This window comes from Rhinoderma darwinii, chromosome 1, assembly GCF_050947455.1.
Source record: "Rhinoderma darwinii isolate aRhiDar2 chromosome 1, aRhiDar2.hap1, whole genome shotgun sequence".
Classification (NCBI taxonomy): domain Eukaryota; kingdom Metazoa; phylum Chordata; class Amphibia; order Anura; family Rhinodermatidae; genus Rhinoderma; species Rhinoderma darwinii.
Window position 1 is genome coordinate 378,870,572 of NC_134687.1, and position 23,677 is coordinate 378,894,248.

The 23,677-nt window shown below is 42.3% G+C and overlaps 1 protein-coding gene across 1 annotated transcript in view; it reads left to right on the plus strand.

The window, feature by feature from the left end:
• OSTF1 (osteoclast stimulating factor 1) overlaps positions 1 to 23,677 on the plus strand; it is a 45,832-nt gene that overhangs the window by 19,099 nt on the left and 3,056 nt on the right. Inside the window, exons 2-9 of the mRNA XM_075828192.1 lie at positions 6,910 to 6,956; positions 7,383 to 7,433; positions 8,756 to 8,819; positions 11,965 to 12,018; positions 14,230 to 14,337; positions 17,570 to 17,619; positions 19,364 to 19,442; positions 21,668 to 21,766. Of these exons, the coding sequence (XP_075684307.1) occupies positions 6,910 to 6,956; positions 7,383 to 7,433; positions 8,756 to 8,819; positions 11,965 to 12,018; positions 14,230 to 14,337; positions 17,570 to 17,619; positions 19,364 to 19,442; positions 21,668 to 21,766 (552 nt within the window). The remainder of the gene's footprint in view (positions 1 to 6,909; positions 6,957 to 7,382; positions 7,434 to 8,755; positions 8,820 to 11,964; positions 12,019 to 14,229; positions 14,338 to 17,569; positions 17,620 to 19,363; positions 19,443 to 21,667; positions 21,767 to 23,677) is intronic.

The following is a 23,677-nucleotide window of genomic DNA, read 5'->3' on the forward strand; positions in this document are numbered from 1 at the left end:
TTTTTTTTTTTCAGTTAACGGAAAAAAGAAGCGAAATCTGTCGTGTGAACTGACCCTTAGGGTATGTTCACACGCCAACCTCCATTACGCCTGAAATTACGGAGCTGTTTTCAGTCGAAAACAGCTCCTGAATTTCAGACGTAATTGCTCGTACTCGCGTTTTTCGTGGCGTTTTTTCGGACATAATTTGGAGCTGTTCTTCATTGGAGTCAATGAAAAACGGCTCCAATTACGTCCCAAGAAGTGTCCTGCACTTCTTTTGACGAGGCTGTAATTTTACGCGCCGTCTTTTGACAGCGACGCGTAAAATGACAGGTCGTCTGCACAGTACATCGTAAAGCCCATTGAAAGTAATGGGCAGATGTTTGTCGGCGTATTGGAGCTGGTCTTTCAGCCGTAATTCGGGGCGTAAAACACCCGAATTACGGCTGAAACTTGCTCGTGTGAAGATACCCTAACACTCTACTTCCTCCTAACAAAGTCTGCAACATGACAATTTTCTTTTCAATCTTGTGTTGAAATGCTCCGGAACAATAGTTTTACAATCACCCATTTATGCAATGATCACTTTAGGGTCCACGTGTTGCGGTTGGTTCTGTATCTGAAAACAGAGTGTTTTGTTTTTTTTCCCCATGATTTGGTGCGTTTATCGACACTGTTTTTTTTTAACGCAACTCCTTTGAAAAAGACACGCGGAAAAAAACACATGCCGTTCAACCGCACTGTGTGAATGGACCCTTGAGCTAGGGCTGCACTGAGATATATTGCAGTACTACTGATTGATTTTAACTCTTGAGTGACCGCTGCAGTCCACAAGTTTTGCATGCAGCTCAATGTTTTGATTTGGACTGCAGCTGTAGCTCATTAGTTAAAATCTATAAGTAGCCCTACAAAAAGTCTGTGTAGCCCTGGTCTTATTGGAATGAATCTATCAAATGCTGATAGTGCCCCAGCTTCTGGCATTTGACCAAAAGAGACCCGTGGCACTTATTTATAATTCTCTGGCACTATTCCTAATTAACCCTTTAACGCTCAGCGCAGTCTAGCGTTGGTAGGAGTTTTTAAGAGTACCTATTATGAAGCTCTAGACCTCATCGCTGTGCCTGCGCGATCAGCAACAGGATTATGGCTGTAAGGCCTGGTTTACACGAGCGTGTGCGTTTTGCGTGCGCAAAAGGCACTTAACAGCTCCGTGTGTCATCAGCGTATGATGCGCGGCTGCGAGATTTTCGCGCAGCCGCCATCATTATGACACTCCGTTTGGATGTTTGTAAACAGAAAAGCACATGGTGCTTTTCTGTTTACATTCAGAGTTTGACAGCTTTTGTGCGAATCACGCTGTTCGCACGGAAGTGCTTCCATGTGACCTGTGTGATTTTCACGCACCCGTTGACTTCAATGTGTGCGTGATGCGCGAACAGCGCACAAATATAGGACATGTCGTGAGTTTTTTTTCAATGGGCTCACACTGAGCAAAACTCACGCACGGTCTGCATGCCCCCATAGACTTACATAGGTCCGTACGACACGCGTGAAAAGCACGCGCGTCGCACGGACGTATATCACGCTCGTGTAAATGAGGCCTAATGCTGAGTTCATATAGGGGTGGATTCGCCACAGGGAATTCAGGGTAAAAAAATCACACCAAACTGTTCGCTGCAGAAAACTGCAGCACTTAGCCGGCCTGCTAGCGTCATCCCAAGATCCCGACCCTGACATCATCCAAGCCGGCCTCCTGGGATGATGTGGTTGGCTGCCGCGGTCACATGGGGTGAAACATCCTCCCAGGAGGCCACGCTGGAGGGAGGAACACAGACTTCTGGGTAATTATGAGATTTTTTATTTTCTTGTGTTTTTTGCGGCGGAATCACTGCGAACCCGCCGCAAAAAAAAACCGCAACAGCTGCTATTTGTTGCGGGATTTACCTCCCCATTGAATTCAATGGGTGAAACCCACAACAAATTAGCAGCATTTACGCAAATACAATTGACGTGCTAATAAAATTCCGCGCCGCAGGTCAATTTCTGAGCGTTTTTTCCGCTCAGTATTTACGCAGCGTGTGGATGAGATTTGTTTTATCTCATCCACTTTGCTGCTACTGCATTTGCTGTGGATTTTCCACAACAAACTCCGTATTTACACAGTTCTGTATTTACGCAACGTGTGAACTGACCCTAATACAGTCATTGTCAAGCTGCAACTGCCGGGATTGGAGAAAATTCTGATCCTGCAGCGGACATTCTGGCAGAAATACTGCAGCACAGGGCGGATACGCTGTGTACCTTTTACGCAGCGTACCTGCCCAGTGTGAACGTAGCATTATAGTGATTAATGGGAGCATTGGAAACAGCTGAATGAGCAAGTTCTGCTGCTTTCCTCCCTGTTCCCTACGAATCATAAAAATGTAAACTTTCCCTTAGCTGGATTCTATAATAGAGAAGGGGACAGATTAGGACACTGGCCTATGCAGGTTGGCATGATTCATAAAGTGTAGAAGGGGACACCTCCAATAGCTTCATATCACAGGATTCCATGTAAGGCTAAGTTCCCACCGGCATTGGATGCTCTGTTAGAAGACTCGGTCGCAGATTCTATAAAAATCACGGAAGAAATAGCGCTGCAAAATAAGAATCCCACTAAACCTGTTAGTCACTGGTGGAGATGTATCAAAACTGGTGCAAAGGGAAAAGTGGAGTAGCTGCCCTTGGCAACCAATCGGGTTACTGCTTTCATTTTCTAAAAAGCCTCTGAAAAATGAGGTGAAATTTGATTAGTTGCCAAGGGCAACTACTCCACTTTTCCATTGCTTCAGTTTTGATATCTTCTTTATTGGGTTCTGTCGGGCGCCCCTTGGTGTCCATCATGTGACGGTTTTGTTTCATTTTTGTTGTTTTACTCCTATCACTGCATAGAACCATGAAAATGAATAACGGTGATGTGAACTTGGCCTAATTTAGATTTTGGAATGGGGATCAGGAAAAGAAAGAACATAGACATGTGGATGATGCCTCAAATAGAGACGTTATCTGCTCTCTGAAATTCTATCATGCGTTGCGCAGTAAGTGCAGGGTGGAACTGGCTTGAGATGCAGGAAAGATGTCTCCACTCATTTCCACCGCTTCCTGCCATGGTGTCACAGCGACAGTGTCACGAGTTGGGCACAAGTGATTCTCCATGTGCATAGGCAGGCTGGTCAGCGAGGATTGCCTGTTCTGTATAGTGAGTTTGTGACTGCATTTTCAGGCGTGCTTTGCTGAATTCTCTCTCTAAGGAAAGCTGCATGAACTATAGCGCGTGCCCAGTCATATATTGCTTCTGTAATTGCACTAAAAATACAAGTTGTTTTTTTTTAAATGAAAAACGCCACGTTTTTAGTGGCAAAAAATGCTGCGGCAAGGTGTTAGAATGAAGTCAATGTGGAAATATGAAACGCACTAGAAACGTGGTGTTTTTTTAAATTTTATTTTAACTTCAGTGGCGTTCTCTAATATTGCAGCAAGCTTGGCTTTGGCGTCTTTTTGCATCATTTAGTGGCATTTTGGTCCTATGGACCTCCATAAGTTTTTTTTGTTTTTTCTCCTCCTAAGGCCGGATTCACACGAGCGTGTTCGGTCCGTGATATACGGTCCATGTGGCTGCATTTCACGGACCGAACAAACTGCAAGGAGCCGGGCTCCTAGCGTCCGTTATCTATGACGCTAGGTGTCACTGCCTCGATGCGTGAAAACTGTCCTGTACTGTAATCATGTTTTCAGTACACGACAGTAGTTCCACGGAGAGGCAGGGACACCTAGCGTCATAGATAATGGACGCTAGGAGCCAGGCTCCCTGCAGTGTGTTTGGTCCATGAAATGCGGCCGACACACGGACCGTATATTACGGACCGAACATGCTCGTGTGAATCCGGCCTAAGAAAGCGCAAGTATCATTGTGTGTTTGTATTTTTTATTTTTTTTTAATGCTGTTATTGCTGCCATTGGTATTTTTTACGAAAAAAACATGTGTTGCAAAGAGGACTCTTTGCAACACATGATCTTTGAATCACATAGTTTTAGGGCTGGCCGATGTTGCCAAAGAATTTCTTTTTTTCAATCCGGTGGCCAATTTTCGATTTGAAACTCTATTTTCTTATTACTGTTAAATAAACTGAAAAACTAATACCAATAGATAATTTAATAAACTATTTTCTTTACATCAATTTTTTCAAATATATCCCTATAAAAATTGTACGTAACTTAACAACTTTTAACCTCCTGCAAATACTATTTTATCAGAAATATAATTGGAAAAATTATATCTAATTGATTATAACTTTTGTTAACCTGTTCCCCAGCAGCTCGTCACCACCTCAGCCGGTCTCCGATACTGTAAGCGAGAGCAGTCTAAATTGCAGCAGGGCCAATTAGGCACTTTGGGGAGAGATTACATTATAGTGTCTGAAGACTGAGCAGGACCCTGTGCCGTACCAGCCCCACAATGGTGTTTTAAATAAATGGCATCAAGTCCGGATTCCCACGGAACTGAAAAACGGTCCGTGTGTCAGGCGGCCCGACTGTGGTACATGTGGCGGCATAGTCAATTTGGCTACAGTCACACGACCGTGAAAAAAAATGGCCATTAAAGACTGATCAACAGTCAGTTTTTCATGGTCGTTTTGCATCAGTGTCTCCAAATCTTCATCCATCAGAGCCCGCATAGAATGTGCCAGTGCCCACTGTAAATGGTGCCCATGTAGATAATACCTCACACAGTGCCCATGTAGATAGTAGCACACCCCCCTATAGATAGCGCCACTGTAGCTCCCTTTAGGTGCAGAAGAGAGCATTGCCGACTCTCTCGCTGGGGATTCTGCACCTAGAAGGAGTCCCTGACGTCTCTGTCCATATGTGGACAGTGACGTCAAGGGCTTTCCGAAGACAGGAGTCCCCGGCCAAAGATGCTGCGATGCTCTGGCCAGGGACTCCGCTTCTAGACGAAGCTACAGGGGGGTGGGGTGCTATCTACAACGGAAGGGGGTGATATCTAGAGGGCGGTGTGGCACTATCGACAAGGGGGATAGTATCTACAGGTCGGTGTGGCCAGTCAGGTGATGAGGCAGCGAGGCGGAGCTTCCTCCAGCAGCTTCTTCCTCCTGGTTAAAAACAGAATAGTCAGAGGCCTTGAGGTCGAATTAATTTGACTAATCTCCTAGCCCTAGACAATTTGCAATGTGAAAAACGCCACCTAAAACAAATGCAGGTAGTAAAAAAAAACTATTTTTTTTTTTTTTTAAAATGCCAACAAAATCGCCCAAAAAAAACTGCTGTACCATTTGCCAAAAAAAAAGCCACACAAAGTGTGCGCGTGTGCGTAGGAGGCCTTAAAGGGGTTGTACAGAATTAGAAAAACTTGGCTGCTTTCATTCAAAAACCATGCCACACCTGTACATGGGTTGTATCTGGTATTGCAGCTTGAAGTAAATAAGGTTGAACTGCAAATAGCGGGCCGTGCACATGGCCGCGGCCATTATTTTCTATGAGCGTTCTTTCTGCGGTCCAGGCTCCTGGGCCATGCACGGACCGTGGAAACCACGGTTGTGTGCATGGGCCCATAGAAATGAATGGGGCTGCAATTCTCCTGTGGATTTTCGGGGGAATTGCGGCTGCAAAAGCATGTTGGTGTGCATAGGGCCTTATGGAGCATGTCCGTTCTTGGTCCGCAATTGCGGCACGGACTCCTCCATAGAAGTCTATGTGGGAAGCCACAAATACGTATAGCCATCCGCAAATACAGAAGTGTTGCTAAGCGACATAAGGGGGATTTCCCATTAACATGGGCTTTTTTTTTTTTTTTTTTGCGGATCCGTATATACGGATGCACTACGGACCGTATTTCCGGATACCATTCAGCAGAAATGGGTACGTTGCTGATGACTATAAAGCAATACGGAACTGTATTTACGGTCAGTATTTGCGGATACGGCCATGTGCATGAGGCCTAAAAGTAGTAAAACATAAGAAAACTATATAAATTTGGTATCATCGCAATGACCTTTTGAACAGTTATGTTATTTATACCATACAGTAAATTAAGGACGCAAATAATGAGTCGTGAAATTGCTGTGGTTTTTTCTATTACCCCCAATTTTTTTTTTATAAAAGCTAATCCATAAAATATATGTACCCCAAAATGGTGCTGTTAAAAAAAAATAGAACTTGTCCCACAAAAAAAAAAAAAAGCCCTCATACAGCAATGTCGGCGCAAAAATAAAGTTATAGCTCATGGAATGCAACGATGGAAAAAAACTTAAAAAATACCTTGGTCATTAAGGTTTAAAATAGGCTGGTCATTAAGGGGTTAAAGACACTTCACTGAATGTCTGTGTGTGATGAGTCTTTCTTTTTCTGCTAGCTTCTCTTTGAGGTGAATGATATATGTCCATGTGCCATAAAAATAAAATTTACAAATGGTTTCCATGATGTGTTTGGAAGGGGCTCTTGTGTTTGGAAGGGGCTCTTGTGTTTGGAAGGGGCTCTTGTGTTTGGAAGGGGCTCTTGTGTTTGGAAGGGGCTCTTGTGTTTGGAAGGCGCTCTTGTGTTTGGAAGGCGCTCTTGTGTTTGGAAGGCGCTCTTGTGTTTGGAAGGCGCTCTTGTGTTTGGAAGGCGCTCGTGTGTTTGGAAGGCGCTCGTGTGTTTGGAAGGCGCTCGTGTGTTTGGAAGGCGCTCGTGTGTTTGGAAGGCGCTCGTGTGTTTGGAAGGCGCTCGTGTGTTTGGAAGGCGCTCGTGTGTTTGGAAGGCGCTCTTGTGTTTGGAAGGCGCTCTTAAGCACATCTGGCGTCATGTCTTCGTACACGAATAAAGTGATCTGTAACTTCCAGGGGCTATAAAGTAAGAATACTCTAAATCATTTCTGTGTTTTTTCTTTTTCAGGTCAAGTTAAAGTATTCCGGGCTTTGTACACCTTTGAACCTAGAACGGTATTTATTAGCGTTGCGCTTGCTCGTTTTCTTTCCTCTCTTATGAAATATGCTTTTGTAAAATTATTCCTCAAATTAAAAAAATAGTAAAATGAATACATAATTCTTCCGTTTTTGTGTTTGAAACCGATCTATAATAATTATTCTAGTACTGCTAGTAGAGTGCAGTAATGTATAAGATAAGCCACAGGTCAGTGCAGTTTTACCTTCTAAGTGTTAATAAAGAAATGAGAACAGTCTGTGGCTTCCTCCGTCACAAACCGCCATGTCTGGGTGATGGGAAAAAATGAATATATATTGGTTTTACATATACTATATTTCTACGAATAAATAAATTCTGCCGGGCAGCAGCTAAACGTGCATAAGTACTGCATATCTTGTTCTTGCGTTTCCCATTGCATTATATTTCTTCTGCTATAATTGCAGCCTGATGAACTATACTTTGATGAAGGGGATATACTTTACATTTCAGATATGGTAAGTTTGTCGTTTTACTCAAGTTCTAACATTACAATAACGCAGTCTTCAGCAGCTTCATTTTCTCAAATGCCAATGATAAGAGGATCACAAAACGCTGGATATAAGCAACGCTCTGCATAGAATGATGGAAGAATACTCTGCTTCCATTATAACTTACGGTAATTAATTCTTAAGTCATTAATCTGGGATTTAGTATATGTTTTAAATGGTTGGACCTTCAGGACCCTTTACATACGCACTCATAGTTTATATAGACAACATAGAGGAGATATGCAAATGAGCAGCATCTCTCGCTCTAGTGGACCTGGGCCGACTGTGACTGTTCACATATAAATGGCCACATGTAATACTACAAATCATCCAACGGCAACTTCCCCAAAGCTGCTTGCTGGTGACCTCAGGAGCCGTCCGACCGCTTTCTTATTAAAGGAGTTGTCTGTGAAGAAGACAACCCTTTTAAAGCACAGCTGCATGAATAAAGGCTGACACCTGTTTTGTTGATGTTCTTTGTCTATTCAGTATTTTATTTGTAAGAGCAGCAACTTATGTTGAAATGTTGATCGCCAAACGTGCATAAAGTTCATACTTCCTTCTCCTTTTTTTTGCCCTCCTCTCTGTGCCTAGTCAGTATTGTAGGTTTCTCTCGTGGTCACACCCTTGTGATTCCTGTTTCTTCTTGAATTAGTAAAAAAGGTGAAGAAACTCCACCATGGAGATAGGAACGCATACATGACAGGCAAGATGCACCCTATGTAATAGCAATGCATGCCTCTGCTCCTATGGTTTACATTACACCACCACTGTCATGAGACTGGTGTCTTTAAATAAGGGCATCTATATGGGCACCAGGATTTCTGGGTTTCACTGCTCTTACAGTCCTAAAAGCGACACGTGAGCAGGACTTCAAAATAGGCAATTTTTAATTTAAATGCAATGTTTTAATGACAGTCAAAGTGTTGAAAAATGTATAATTTTAATCGTATATTATGCTATCAGAACCAATACTACTGGAAAGGGCATAAATCAAGCCAATAACCCTATAAATAACATACAAAGTAGAGATTTCTTGTAACCATGATCGGATATACTGTTTGACAATCAATCTCTAAAATAATATATTTTTAGATGTCCCTTTATGGGTGTGTTATTTAATTAGTGTAAGGCCTCATGCACACGACTATATTCATGATCCGTGTCACGCAAATCCCAAATACGTTGGCTATGGAAATCTATGGACCTGTGCTACACCTCCGTGCGTCTTCATATTTATGTGTCTCTGTATTACAGAGATTTATTTGTAAAGATTTCTCTTTTCCCAGAGTGATACGAATTGGTGGAAGGGCACCTGTAAAGGAAAAACTGGACTCATACCAAGTAATTATGGTAAGATTGTGCTTCAGTAGATGTTTTCTCTAGGGGTAAAACATCTATGGATATTCTTTCCTGTGCCACCTTTGCAGACTAGGGCTGACTAAAAACATAAAATTATTCTCTGCAGATGTCCCAATAATCAGATCTGTATTGGCACGCCAAACAGTCCCAGATGTTTCTTGGGGCTTATGGTCGTCCCAGAACAAGTATTCGTTTCACAACTATATCGCTTTTATTAAATCAATCACAAGAGAAGAGAAAGTTGGCACTACCGCTAGACAAAAAAAAAATGAATGTATCACAATCGGTTTGACGGTTCTCGGCATGTATAGCAGTGTTTTATAATATAAAGGCAGGGAATAAAAAAAAGAACGGGCTTTAAAACCACGCTGGAGACACCAGGTAAGTGAGGTCAGAAGAAGCGCTATTTAGAGTGAAATAGGTGGTTACCTTGTTGCCGCATGTTTTTTTGTGTCCCCCCCCTTTCCTCTGCCTTCTGTATAATTTTCATTGTTCTTTTAAGGCTGGAATAAAGTATATACCTCAAGTTAGCAAAAGGTATTTAAAAAAAATAAGGCAACATTTTTTTCGTTGATGGTCTATTCCCTGTTTCCCCCATTAATAGCTAGAATAAAAGGGCTCCTCTTTTGGCTCTGGTCTGCTTTTCTTGGTAATCAGGAGACAGGCCTTAAGTTGCCCAACGTCGGATCTCATAGATTTCGACAGGACTAACGTACCATCTGATGTGTATCGGGGTGTCCTGATTCTCACCTGACAGCAGATGTTAGTGGGAAAGAAGGATCGGCATTTGGATTTCAACATGCCAAGTCCTACATTCCCGCAGGAGATAAACCGCTGCCAGAGGAGTCTAGCAGCGACTTCCCCTCTCCCCATTGGGAACACATTCACGCTCGGCAAAGCGTGCATGTGTTTGGGGGAGGGGGTGGAGAATAGCTGAAGGTGTATAGCCACCTATAAGCTTGTTTCACAGTGTATGGCCAGTCTTCACTTCTGAATGAAGTCAAACGGAGACGAAGGTTCATGGTGCTCTGCAGACCACCTCAATCACTTCATTCAAGCTGTTGGTGACTCTTATAGTGCACAGACCCCTACTAATGACAACTTGTGACATGGCGCTCTGAAATACTTTAGCTATTTGAGAAGTTAGATATTAAAATATAGATGATGTAAATCTGGCAATAGGCACTTCTTTTGATTATATAGCTGCAACATATTTCAAAGCGCTGTAGATTCATTATAATCGCTCACGTTACTCCCTTTCCCTGGTTGGTTTTAGGTCATTGGTGATCAATGACTCCCGATATGTCTGCCAGGTGCTTACGCCCCCCCCCCACTATTTAAGTAACTTACTTGTTTCACCAAGTGTTATAGGTTTATGGGGCAGTTGGGGATTAAGGTTGTCTGTAACCTAAGGCCGTATTTCTCAACGTCTCTTCGCCAAATACCTACTATCACCGTAAAACTAAGGCTATGATGATGTGCCTTTAAAAAGCAATACACGAGGACCGTGGAAGACCCAGGCATCCAGTTTGAAAGCGGCAGGAGAAACTTATAAGGTGCCTTATTGTTGGCTCATTAGTCTGAAATAAGGACTTCCTTTTTAAACCAGCTTCCTTAAATGTAGAAATGTCCTCTACAGAATGCCATTATTCTCGGTGTCGGAGTGTAGCCAATTGCTGTTGCTCTTATTAGTGGCAGTTCTTCTTTTTAGAAGTGACAACTACAGTAAATGCACATTTGCCATCTAGGTATAGACACTGGAAATAATTTGCCTGTTTAGCTGTATTCGTTGGGCACAGGTTGGTTGACAGATGCCAGCCAACAGTTATTTTATGTCTCTTGCCAGCTTTAAGCCAGTGGCCGTACATTCTCACTAAACATTATAATGTACTGAATTAGCTTCATCGTAACGGTTTTGTTTCAGTTGCATTCCATTTTTTTCTCTTGAACATTAGAGCCTTCTAAACAGTTTCTATATAACATTTAACAAAGGAAAAATTGATTACACAAATAAAATAGTCTGGGCAAATTGATAAATCCTGTCCTAAATTTAAGACCCATTTTCACGCATTGTTAATCGGCTGAGCAAGCATTCGTAACCGCACTTGTTTCCGATCATTTGCCTGTGTAAATATGTCAGCGATCAGCCAACAAACCAGCAAACGCTCGGCTGATCCCATCCATTATGCAGCCCAAAAAAATAATCGTTTTCCACAGCACTTCTCCTTGTATAAACAAGGGACGTGACTGCCGACGACATGCAAACTGTATGGGGACCTAACGATCCTATTAACAATCGTTCATCCCCATACAGTTTGCATCAGCCAGTGTAATAGGCCTTTAAAGAAGCGACGTTCGATTTATTATTTTTGTTTTTTGATATCGCCGATCGGCACTTTTTTTATGGGCACAACTCTTTTTAGCCACACCCATATTCTAGACACTTTTCAAATAAAAGGTGAAAAAGGTTTGACACATAAAATAAACTTGGTGCACGGCATGTACGCCCCTTTTTTTTTTTTTTTTTTTTTGCTCAACTTGTGCCGGAATTCTGGGGCATTTTTCTTCATCTGCCCCAATGTGCGCAGCAATTTGACCATGCTCCCAAAGCTACACTAAAAGCGGTATAAAGCACATGTACGTTTTCAACACATTGTTATACCTATAATTGCTCTATAATTCCATGTTCAGACGTGGCTGATTTTCAGTACGGAATCCACACGTGTTTCAGGTTTGCAGTGGATTTTTACTGCAAATTTCGCACTTTGCAATGCAAACCGTGAAATCTGAGACCAATCCATATGTAACACGTTCACAATTTACCACAGATCTGCTGCAAAATTTGTAACCAAGTCCACAGCAGAAAAGATTCACTTCATTTGAACTCACCCCAAAGATCACAGGTTTGGACTATACAGCCAATATTATGTAAGCAGCCGCAAACTAGTCAAAGCAAGCCACATAAAACTAGATTTGTAATTGTCCCGAGGATATGTGAGGCATTCCAAATAGAAGTGGCTGGTATAATTGAATTATTAGAATAGATCTGATTTTTGGCTGCATACACTTCAGCTCGTGTAACGGAGACAAAATGAGAAATAAACTTATTGTCAAACACTTTTTTTTTTTTCTACAGTTGCAGAACAGGCGGAATCCATTGATAATCCCCTTCATGAAGCAGCTAAAAGGGGTAAGTGTTGTGTGTCAGATTGTGGTCAATATAATCCTCATTAAGCTTTTAACGGGACTTCTTGGATTATTATCATTTTCAAGATTGCTGTCGATAGAAGAAATCATTTGAGGCTAAAAAAAAACCTCATGTACAGACTAGTCCTGAAGTAGCTCTACTTCCGGTCTAACAGTCCTCTTTAAAGAGACTCTGTCACCACATTATAAGTGCCCTATCTCCTACATAAGGAGATCGGCGCTATAATGTAGGTGACAGCGGTGCTTTTTATTTAATAAAACAATCTATTTTCACCACTTTATTAGCGATTTTAGATTTATGCTAATGAGTTGCTTAATGCCCAAGTGGGCGTGTTTTTACTTTAGACCAAGTGGGCGTTGTACAGAGGAGTGTATGACGCTGACCAATCAGTGACCAATCAGCGTCATGCACTTCTCTCCATTCATTTACACAGCGCATAGGGATCCTTTTAGATCGCTATGTGCTGTCTTCTACTAACACATTAACAATACTGAAGTGTTTAGACAGTGAATAGACATTCCACGGGATGTCTATTCACAATCCCTGCACTTCGTTACTCTGTCTGTGGTAGTTACAGCAGAGGAAGCGTAATCTCGCGAGATTACGCGGTAAATGACAGGTTGCAGCGAGATTACGCTTTGCTCTGCTGTAACGACAACAGAAACAGTAACGAAGTGCAGAGATTGCGAATAGACATCCCGTGGAATGTCTATTCACTGTCTAAACACTTCAGTATTGTTAATGTGTTAGTATAAGGGCTTATTTAGACTAACGTGATATACGTCCGTGCAACGCGCGTGATTTTCACGCGTGTTGTACGGACCTATGTTAGTCTATGGGGCAGTGCAGACAGTCCGTGATTTTTGCGCAGCGTGAGTCCGCTGCGAAAAACTCACGACATGTCCTATATTTGTGCGTTGTTCGCGCATCACGCACCCATAGAAGTCAATGGGTGTGTGAAAATCACGCATCGCACACGCAAGCACTTCCGTGTGACGCGCGTGATTCGCGCAAGTACAGTACAAAGTATGAATGAAAACAAAAGCACCACGTGCTTTTCTGTTTACAAACATCCAAACGGAGTGTCATAATGATGGTGGCTGCGCGAAAATCACGCAGCCGCGCATCATATGGTGATGACACACGGAGCTGTTGCGTGCCCAAAACGCACACGCTCGTGTGAATCCGGCCTCAGACAGCACATAGCGATCTAAAAGGATCCCTATTCGCTGCCTAAATGAATGGAGAGGAGTGCAGGACGCTGATTGGTCAGCGTCATACACTCCTGTACAACGCACACCTGGTCTAAAGTCACTTGGGCATTAAGCAACTCATTAGCATAAATCTAAAATCGCTAATAAAGTGGTCAAAATAGATAGTTTTATTAAATAAAAAGCACTGCTGTCATCTACATTATAGCGCCGATCTCCTTATGTAGGAGACAGGGCACTTATAATGTGGTGACAGAGCCTCTTTAAACTAAGCACATCAGCAGCACAAATCTCTCTCCTGTCCTTCTAGTTTGCTTCAGTGTGTCAGTGTATGTAAAATGTTTCATCCTGGAGTGCAGCCTATTTAGCTTATGCAAGGATCCATCTCTCAGCTGTGAGTAGAACTAGGTTTGTACAGGATTTTAGTCTCTGGATGAAAGCAACATTTTCCCATTCACTGACAGCAAGCAGAGATTGTGACCACTGTAAAAAATAAATAAAATAGTTATGCAATGTATATTAAAATTTTAGACCTGCAGCCATTGTAGCCCAATCCTGCCCCAAACCGCTAGATAAACCATTGTAAATTAGTAAAGGCCAATTTACATGGGCCAGTAATCTCGAGCGAGCGTTCCTAGGAACACTTGTTTGGCTGATTATGGGCCCGTTTAAGCAGGGCAGCGATCTGCCAACAAACGAGCAAACGCTAGTTTGTCGGCTGATCACTATGTTTATATAGGCTATAAAAATGTATCATTGTCGGCAGTGCATATAGCCCTGTGTATAACATCGGCCTGTTAATGCGCGCTTCATCAACTTGTTATATCGTTGATCGGCGCTCGTTCTGGGCAGGAATGTGTCTATGTAAACCCATCTTTTATTTTATGTAACGAGGTTATGACTTTTATAATGGCCGATATATTGATGAGGAGGTTAACATCTTCTTGTATGTCTTCCAATCTTTTTCCCTCATACATTCCAGGTAACCTTAGTTGGTTAAGAGAGTGTTTAGAAAACCGAGTTGGAGTCAATGGTTTGGATAAAGCTGGAAGCACTGCTTTATATTGGGCATGTCATGGAGGACATAGAGGTAATTCCTAATTGACGATCTTCTGTATTATCTTCCACATTTCCCTTTTGTTTGGGACTATACAAAATTAGTTTAACCTGTTAGTGACTGCCAATACGCCTTTTCACGGTGGCCACTAATGGACTTTGTTCTGATGCATAAGCCTTTTTACGTCGCTGCATCAGAATAAATAAACAGAGCAGGGAGCCATTAAATCTCCCTGCTTTCAGCTGCCAGAGGTAGCTGAAGGCTGGGGGCGTCCCCGCTCGAACGAGTGAGATCGATATTCGTATCGATCTCACCTGTTTAACCCCTCAGATGCGGCGCTCAATAGCGTGCGCTGCATCTGAATGGTTTTGGAGAGAGGGAGGGAGCTCCCTCTCATCCCACTGACACCCGGTGATAAATTCATCCAGTGTCTGTGTCTCTGATGGCAGCCGGGGGCCTAATAAAGGCCCCCAGGTCTGCCTGTAGTGAATGCCTGCTAAGTCATGCCAGAGGCATGGCCTAGCAGATGCCTGTCCTTTTTAAACGGACATGCTGTAATACACTGCAATACAAAATTATTGCAGTGTATTATGATAGCGATCGGATGATGGCATATTCAAGTCCCCTAGTGGGACTAGTAAAAAAAAAAGTTTTATAAAGTTAGAGGCTCTGTCACCACATTATAGGTGGCCTATATTGTACATGATGTGATCGGCGCTGTAATGTAGATTACAGCAGTGGTTTTTTTTAATTTAGAAAGACGATCATTTTTGACGGAGTTATGACCTATTTTAGCTTTATGCTAATGAATTTCTCAATGGACAACTGGGCGTGTTTTACTATATGACCAAGTGGGCGTTGTGGAGAGAAGTGTATGACGCTGACCAATCAGTGACCAATCAGTGTCATACACTTCTCTCCATTCATTTACACTGCAGATCGCGATATAGCTATATCGCGATCTGCAGCCACATAAACACACTATAACGTTACTCCAGTGTCCTGACAGTGATTATACATTACCTCCAGCCAGGACGTGATGTGTATTCAGAATCCTGACCACTTCTGTAGCGTCTCTGTGATTTACAGCACAGCGAGATCTTGCTGTGAATGACAGCTTACAGCGTGATCTCGCGAGACTACGCCTGCAATGCTGTAACTCACAGAGACGCTACAGAAGTGGTCAGGATTCTGAATACACGTCACGTCCTGGCTGGAGGTAATGTATATTCATTGTCATGACACATGAGTAGTGTTATAGTGTGTTTATGTGACTGCACATAGCGATATAGATATATCGTTATCTGCAGTGTTAATGAATGGGGAGAAGTGTATGATGCTGATTGGTCACTGATTGGTCAGCGTCATACACTCCTCTGTACAACACCCACTTGGTCAATAGTAAAACACGCCCAGTTGTCCATTGAGAAACTCATTAGCATAAAGCTAATATAGGTTATAACTCTGGCAAAAATGATAGTTTTTCTAAATAAAAAACACTACATTACAGCGCCGATCATATTATGTACAATATAGGCCGCTTATAATGTGGTGACAGAGCCTCTTTAATTAAAAAAAAATGAAAGACCCACTTTTCCCCTTACAAACTGCTTTACTATTAAAAAACCAAAATAAAGTAAAAAAGTTATGCATATTTGGTATCGCCGCGTCAGTAACGACCCTGACTATAAATCTATTACTTTATTTAACCCTCAGTCAACGCAGTAAAAAATTAAATAAAAAAAACTATGGAAAAATTGCTGTTTTCTGTGAATCCTGACTTAAAAAAACATGTGATCAAAAAGTCGCATCTACTCCAAAATGGTACCAATAAAAACTACAAGTCGTCCCGCAAAAAAAAAGCCCTCATACAACTGCATCGGCGGAACAATAAAATAGTTACGGCTCTTCAAATATAGAGACACAAAAACAAATAATTTAAAAAAAAAAAAAAAAAAAAGCGTTTTTACTGTGTAAAAGTAGTAAAACATACAAAATCTATACAAATTTGGTATCGTTGCAATCGTAACAACCCGCTGAATAACGTTATTGTGCAATTTATACCACACGGTAAACGACGTAGATTTAGGACGCGAAAAAAAGAGTGGCGAAATGTCGGTGTTTTTCTGTTCCCCCCCCCCCCCCCCAAAAAGTTAATAAAAGTTAATCAATAGATAATATGTACCTCAAAATGGTGGTATTAGAAAATACAACTTGTCAAGCAAAAAACAAGACCTTCTACAGCTATGTCGACGCAAAAAAAGTTATAGCTCTTGGAATGCGACGATGGAAAACCGTAACAAATACCTTGGTCATTAAGGGGTTAACGTAAACTGTCCGATTGTATATTGCTTGTTTTAGCAGATAAGCGGGATTAGGATTTTATAAAGTGTAGCTCTCTAGATTTGAAATTTTAAAAAAAATTACACTAAGGCTCTGTTCACAGTTATATTAGGACTTTCCATTGTTCTGCTCCGTCATAGGAGCAGAACAACAATAAACCTAAGCCGTTGGATCCGCCGCGTGACGAAACCAAACGGCGCTCGACGGAACTAATTGACTGTAATGACTTCCGTCACGGTGTCCGTAGTCTTGCCGTACAAAATAGCGTAGCATGCTGCAATATTTTGTCCGGCAAAAATGACGGACACTGAGACGCCTAACGGAGCCTCCGACGAAAATGTGAGCAGACCCTTATATACACACCATCCTTAATTTTTTTTTTTTTTCTCTCTCCTTTTTCTGATCTCCTAACTGCTGCAGTAATTAAATTGTACTTGCTCTGGGTTTGCCATAAGATCAGGAGAAAGCGGGAATAAAACACGGTACACATTAGTAAGTAAAACACATAATAGTCGGGTGCCCCTAAGAGTAGTATATTTATTATTATGCTGAGCACTTGACAAATTGTAAAGAGCAGCAGCTCGCAAAAATTGGTTCTATTTTGCGTAACAACCAGATCTCCAGTGCTATGGTATGATCTTCCGAAGAATAGTAGGATGGAGACTCTGGCTGGAACTGCAAACAAGCCGGTACTTGCTTCACATAACCGCTATGTATACAGACCGATACTTCAGCGTCTGTCCATCACGCCACCATTCTTTTAAGGACTGTTTGGTATAATGGCCTAGTAGACCGGTTTTCACACTATGCTGCCCTTAAATAAACCATCATAGTCTCTTGACAGATATACTTTTAACGTTTTTGTGGTTAGATGTATCCGGTCATTCTTCCACCTGTTCTACTTTTTTTTTTAATCCACTAGATGTCGTAGAAGTCTTGCTAACACAGCCGAACATTGAACTCAACCAACAGGTAAGTGTCTTCCACTTTGTCTATAGTAGATTCCTGCATGTGCGCGCACACTCCACCATGACCTCTACGTATGGCACATTACATTTAACATGCAAGAGGCCTCTAATCTATGAGTATTTATAAGCAAAGCACCGCTGCACGCCACTCCATACGCACGTCATGGACCCAAGCTAAGGGTCTTTTTTTTTTTTTTTTTACCCTTTATACGCTTCTAGTAACAAATAGATATTACTGTACTGTGAGTTGAGTGGATGGGTCAGGGGTAAAATAAAAACCGTAGGAAATTATCGAGACAGATGGAGTTACTTTTCTTCCCTTTTAGAATTTACACCAGTCGAGTGATCGTTCTACCAGTACATAAGTTGCTCTGGTTACAATATTTTCACAGATATGCAAGAACAATGGGGCAGATTTACTAATAGTGTTTTATATTTAGAAAACTTAAATTTGGTGCATCTAGTCCTAATTCTATCGCAGTAAGGCCTCATGCACACGACCGTATTTTTTCCCACCCGTAAATACGGGTCCGGTGTCACACGTATTCCACCCGTTTTGCACCAGTATTTACGAACCCGTGCCCGTAAATATGGGTCCGGTGTCACCCGTATTCCACCCGTATTTACAGGCACGTTTTTGGTGGCAAAATAGCACTGCACTAATCGGCAGCCCCTTCTCTCCATCAGTGCAGGATAGAGAAGGGACAGCCCTTTCTGTAATAAAAGTTAAAGAAATTCATACTTACCCGGCCGTTGTCTTGGTGACGCGTCCCTCTCTTCACATCCAGCCCGACATCCCTGGATAACGCGGCAGTCCATGTGACCGCTGCAGCCTGTGATTGACCTGTGATTGGCTGCAGCGGTCACATGGCCTGAAACGTCATCCAGGACGTCGGGCCGGATGTCGAGAGGGACGCGTCACCAAGGCAACGGGCGGGAGACCGGACTGGAGGAAGCAGGAAGTTCTCGGTAAGTATGAACGTCTTTTGTTTTTATTTTTTACAGGTTTATTCTGATCGGTAGTCACTGTCCAGGGTGCTGAAAGAGTTACTGCCGATCAGTTAACTCTTTCAGCTCCCTGGACAGTGACTATTTACTGACGTCGCTTAGCAACGCTGCCGTAATGACGGGTGCACACATGTAGCCACCCGTCATTACGAGAGCTCCATAGACTTCTATGGACTGTCCGTGCCGTTATTATGGCCTGAAATAGGACATGTTCTATCTTTTTCAACGGCACGGGCACCTTACCGTGAGAAGACGGGAAGGCACCCGTCGCAAATAGAAGTCTATGAGCCCGTTATTACGGGTCGTAATTACGACCCGTAATAACGGGAGTTTTTACGGTTGTGTGCATGAGGCCTTACTCATGCTGGATGATAAATGTGGAGCATCTTCGACACTGCTGTCTAATTTTATGCCACTTAGTTGGCTTATTTTAGACTACTTTATTTTCTACTTTTATTTGACGCCTCGAACGCCACGCCACCTGGTCACATGAGTCGCAAAAAGAGTCTAAAACATTTTAGAAGTGTGGCGCGTGGCTTGTGCAACAGATTTCTGCCTCAATTTTATTAGTAAATCTGCTCCAATGTTCGTTAACTGGACCCTTTCCTGGTGATCAGGGTACATAGTAGCATGGGCATCTGTATGTGCTCTCAAGTAGAAATACCGCGCATACTGTGAACTTGTTATACCTGACAATTTGGCTAAATGTATTTGTTTCATGATTTTGTCTTCATCCCTAGAACAAGCTTGGTGACACCGCTCTGCATGCTGCTGCATGGAAAGGATACGCCGACATTGTAGAATTGTTGCTTTTGAAAGGTGAGGTTTAATGTTAGAAACTTTTTGGGAGTAGAAGTCAATACATCATTTTTTTTTTACCGTAAAAAAAAAATGCATTTGCACTGTTGTTAACCCCTTCCCGTCGTAAACCACTTTCAGATTTTCATTTTCGTCTTTTCCTCCCCACCTTCCAAAGGTTATAACTTTTTAATTTTTTAGTCGATATAGTCCTATGAGGGCTTGATTTTTGCGGCACGAGTTGTAGTTTTTCGTAGTGCCATTTATTGTGCCGTATAATGTACTAGGAAACAGGGAAAAAAATATTTGTCGGGTAGAAAATGAAAAAAACTGCGGCGACTCCATGGTTTTTTGCGCTTCGTTTTTACAGAATTCTCTGTGCAATTAAAACATGTTAACTTTATTCTGTGGGTCAATACGATTACGGCGATACCAAATATATTGTTTTCTTTATCTATTTTACTACTTTTACAAGGAAAAAAATGAAGTGTAAAAAAGTAAATTTTGTCGCCAAATTCTGAGAGCCATAACTTTTTTTTTTTTTTTTCTGTCGCTTTAAGTGGTATGAGGCCTTATTTTTTGCGGGATAAGTTGTAGTTTTTAATGAAACCCATTTTGCGGTACATGTGAGGCTTTGATCACTTTTAATTCCGTTTGGGAGATGAGGTGACCAAAAAATAGCGATTCTGGCGTTTGCATTTTTATTTCTATTTCTTTTTTTAACGCCGCGCGGGTTAAATAATGATATATTGTAATAGTTACGACTTTTACGGATGCGGCAATACCAATTAATAGGGCTTAATAGGAGCACAAAGATGGCACACCTGGGGTCCTTAGTCGTAGCAACCATCGCCACCCTGCGATTGCATTGCGTGGGGCGCGATGAGCTGCTAGAGGGGGTCGTCCCCCTCTTTCTAACGATTTAAATGCGGTCGCTATTGACCCCATCAGTTAACGGTTTAAACGAGTGGGATCACGCTCGATCCCGCTCGTTACTGTGAAGTGTCTGCTGTAACATATAGCCGACACCCGCATCGTATGGAGCGGGTTCACTCTGTGAGCCCGTTCCATACTTCCCCCTACCCGGCTATGACGTATGGATTTGTCAAATGTCGAGAAGGGGTTAAAAAAGATGTCTCCCCTAGTCATGGCCACAGCTAACAGCCATGGTCACTTTGACAAGTGGTCACTTGGCTGTATCCTCCAATGCCTCTAGTGCATATATACAGGTGTTTATTTGGGGCATATTTAAAACCATAAAAAAAAGTTGTCAGAAAACCTCTATCATATCATGACTAGATCACCAACAGCATGTTAGCACTGGTGCCATCCACAGGAAACCTTATTGGAGATTACATCTGGTTGACGGGCCTAGCTCTGCAGTGTCTGCTGTGCAAATCGTGCAAACAAACTTTTTCAACCCAAAAAAATAAATCTGTGAAAATGTATCTTAAAATCTCCTTGGATGTCAATTCACCACATAGTTATTTTAGACGGGTGTTAGCAAGAGAATTAAGCTAGCGCATGTCTTTTATTGAGTAAACATCCAAACTGGGATGCCTTGCTTGTACAGCCCTCTTCAGGTCATACCACAGCATCTCAATAGGGTTAAAGAGGCTCTGTCCACCAGATTAGAAGTGCCCTATCTCCTACATAATCTGATCGGCGCTGGAATGTAGATAAGTGTTTTTTTTATTCTGAAAAACGATAATTTTTGAGCACGTTATAAGCAATTTTAGTTTCATGCTAATTACTGTCTTAATGCCCAACTGAGCGTTTTTTTTAACTTTTGACCAAGTGGGCGTTGTAAAGAGAAGTGTATGACGCTGACAATCAGTGACCAATCAGCGTCATACACTTCTCTCCATTCATGTCCATTTGTACTCCGCACAGCGTGATCTCGCGAGATCACGCTGTGCTGTCACATACACCCACATTAACTTTACTGAAGTGTCTTGAGAGTGAGTAGACATTGCCTCCAGCCAGGACGCGATGTCTATTCACACTCCCGACACTTCGGTAAAGTTTTTGTGGGACTTACTCACACACCACAGCGTGATCTTGCGACATCACTCTGTGCTGTCATTCACAGATATATTCTTGCTAAAAACTGCGTCTTATAGTCTGAAAAATACTGTGTCTAGTATTACAAAAAGTTTACGTGTATCCATGGCCTTTTTCTAGCCATAGTAAATAGTTAGATTAAAACTCTGTCTCATCTGAAATGTATGATTTTGTTTTTATAGGACCAAGAACAGATTTACGGAATAATGAGAAAAAGTTGGCTTTGGATATGGCTACAAATGCACAATGTGCCTCACTGCTTAAAAAGAGACAGGGACAAGGTAATATCTGTGTTTTCCAGTATGCTTTATGTTCTACAAAACGTCATTCTTTGATTATTTCACAAACGAGTGTCTCACTTTTTGGTATTGCATTTAGTGCAGTAAATTTCCGTATAATCACAATTTTTCACTATAAATATTATTTTAATTGTTGTGGAAAATTATATAGAGAATACGTCTTTCCTTGAACACCAGGAACATGGCATCGTTTTTTTATTTGAAAGTCATACTTATTCAAGACTTGGCGGGCGCACTGCAGAACACCCCCATGTTATGTCTTTAGTGCAGCGCCGGCCACATCCTCATGCTGACTGTGCGTGCACTTTTGTCAGGAGCTGGGCAATGGCGGTATTACACAGCCGCAGCCCTTCTCTAACAGTGGAGATCAGACAAACCTGATCGCCGCGATCAAAGCTGACCGCAGCATTCAAAGGGAAAATGAGACGGGGGGATGCCTCTTGGATCGCATCACAGGGGATCCCTGTGACGCGATCGAGGGACATACCATATATGGGCAGACGGCCCAGGGTCCATTGTAGGACCTCAGGGCTGTCTGACCCTATTAACTGTTGCAAGGGCATACTTGGGTATGCCCTAACAACTGTCTGTGTACTATCCGTACATAGGCTAATGTACTATCAGCATATACCGTATTTTTCGCACCATAAGACACCGTTTTTAGCAAGAATAAATCTTGCTAAAAAGTCCCTGCGTCATATAGTCTGCAGTCAAGGGACCCGGCATCGCCGGGCGCCATGACCGCTTCATTACTGAACCCCTTCCCAACCCATGATGTGCCGGCACATCATGGAGCCGGAGAGGGGTGATGTATGGAGCGGGATCACGTACTGAGCCCGCTCCATACACTGCAGGTGTCAGCTTCTGACACGCTGCTATAACGGCCAGGAACAGCAATTTCTCTGTTCCTGGCAGTTTAAAGGGCTTGTGCCATAAAACACATGTATCCCCTATCCACAGGATAAGGGGATACATGTGTGATCGATAAGGAGAAAGGGGACCGAATGTTACCAAGAGCGCTGCATGAGAAGATGTGACTTCCGCGTTCTGTGTCCGGCAGCTTCATAGAGATCAATGGGATTCTTCTGCGCATGCGTGAGCGGCTCTCCATTGATCTCTATGGAGCTGCGGAACAGATAAGATGGACACAGAACCAGGAAGTCCAGGCTTCTCATGTAGCCCTTTGGGTGACTTTCGGTCCCCTGTTCCCCTTTATTGCTGGGGGTCCCAGCAGTGGGACCCCCAGAGATCTCACATGTAGCCCCTATCCTGTGGATAGGGGATAAATATGTTTTATGGCAAACCCCTTTAACTAGTTAAATGCTGTGGTCAATAGCGACCGCGGAATTTATAGGGGTTTTTCTATGAAGGACATTTATGCCATATCCACAGGATATGTCATAAATATCAGATAGATGCAGGTCCCACCTCTGGGACCCGCACCTATCTCTAGAACGCTGCTTCCGTGTCGGTCATTCACTACTATGGGAGTTAGGGAAACAGCGTAGTTACGCTGTTTCAGTAACTCCACATGTAGCCAAGTGGCTGCTGGTTCAAGTTCCCTTGGGGAACTAATAAAATGTGTAAAAAAAATAAATATTAAAAGTTAAAAAAATAACTTTTCCCATTTTTCCCCAAGCACAATGTAAAAAATTAAATAATTTATCGCTGTGTCCGTAAAATTCCGATCCATTACAATATACCATTATTTAACGCGCACGGTGAGTTTAAAAATGTAAAACCTCAAAATAGTTTTTGGGTCACCTTAGTGCTTAAAAAATGAAATCAATAAAAAAAATCATACGAACCAAAAATTGGTGCCAATAAAACTGCAGCTCGTCCCGCAAAAAGTAAGCCCTCACACCGCTCAATCGATGAAAAAAAATATTTAAA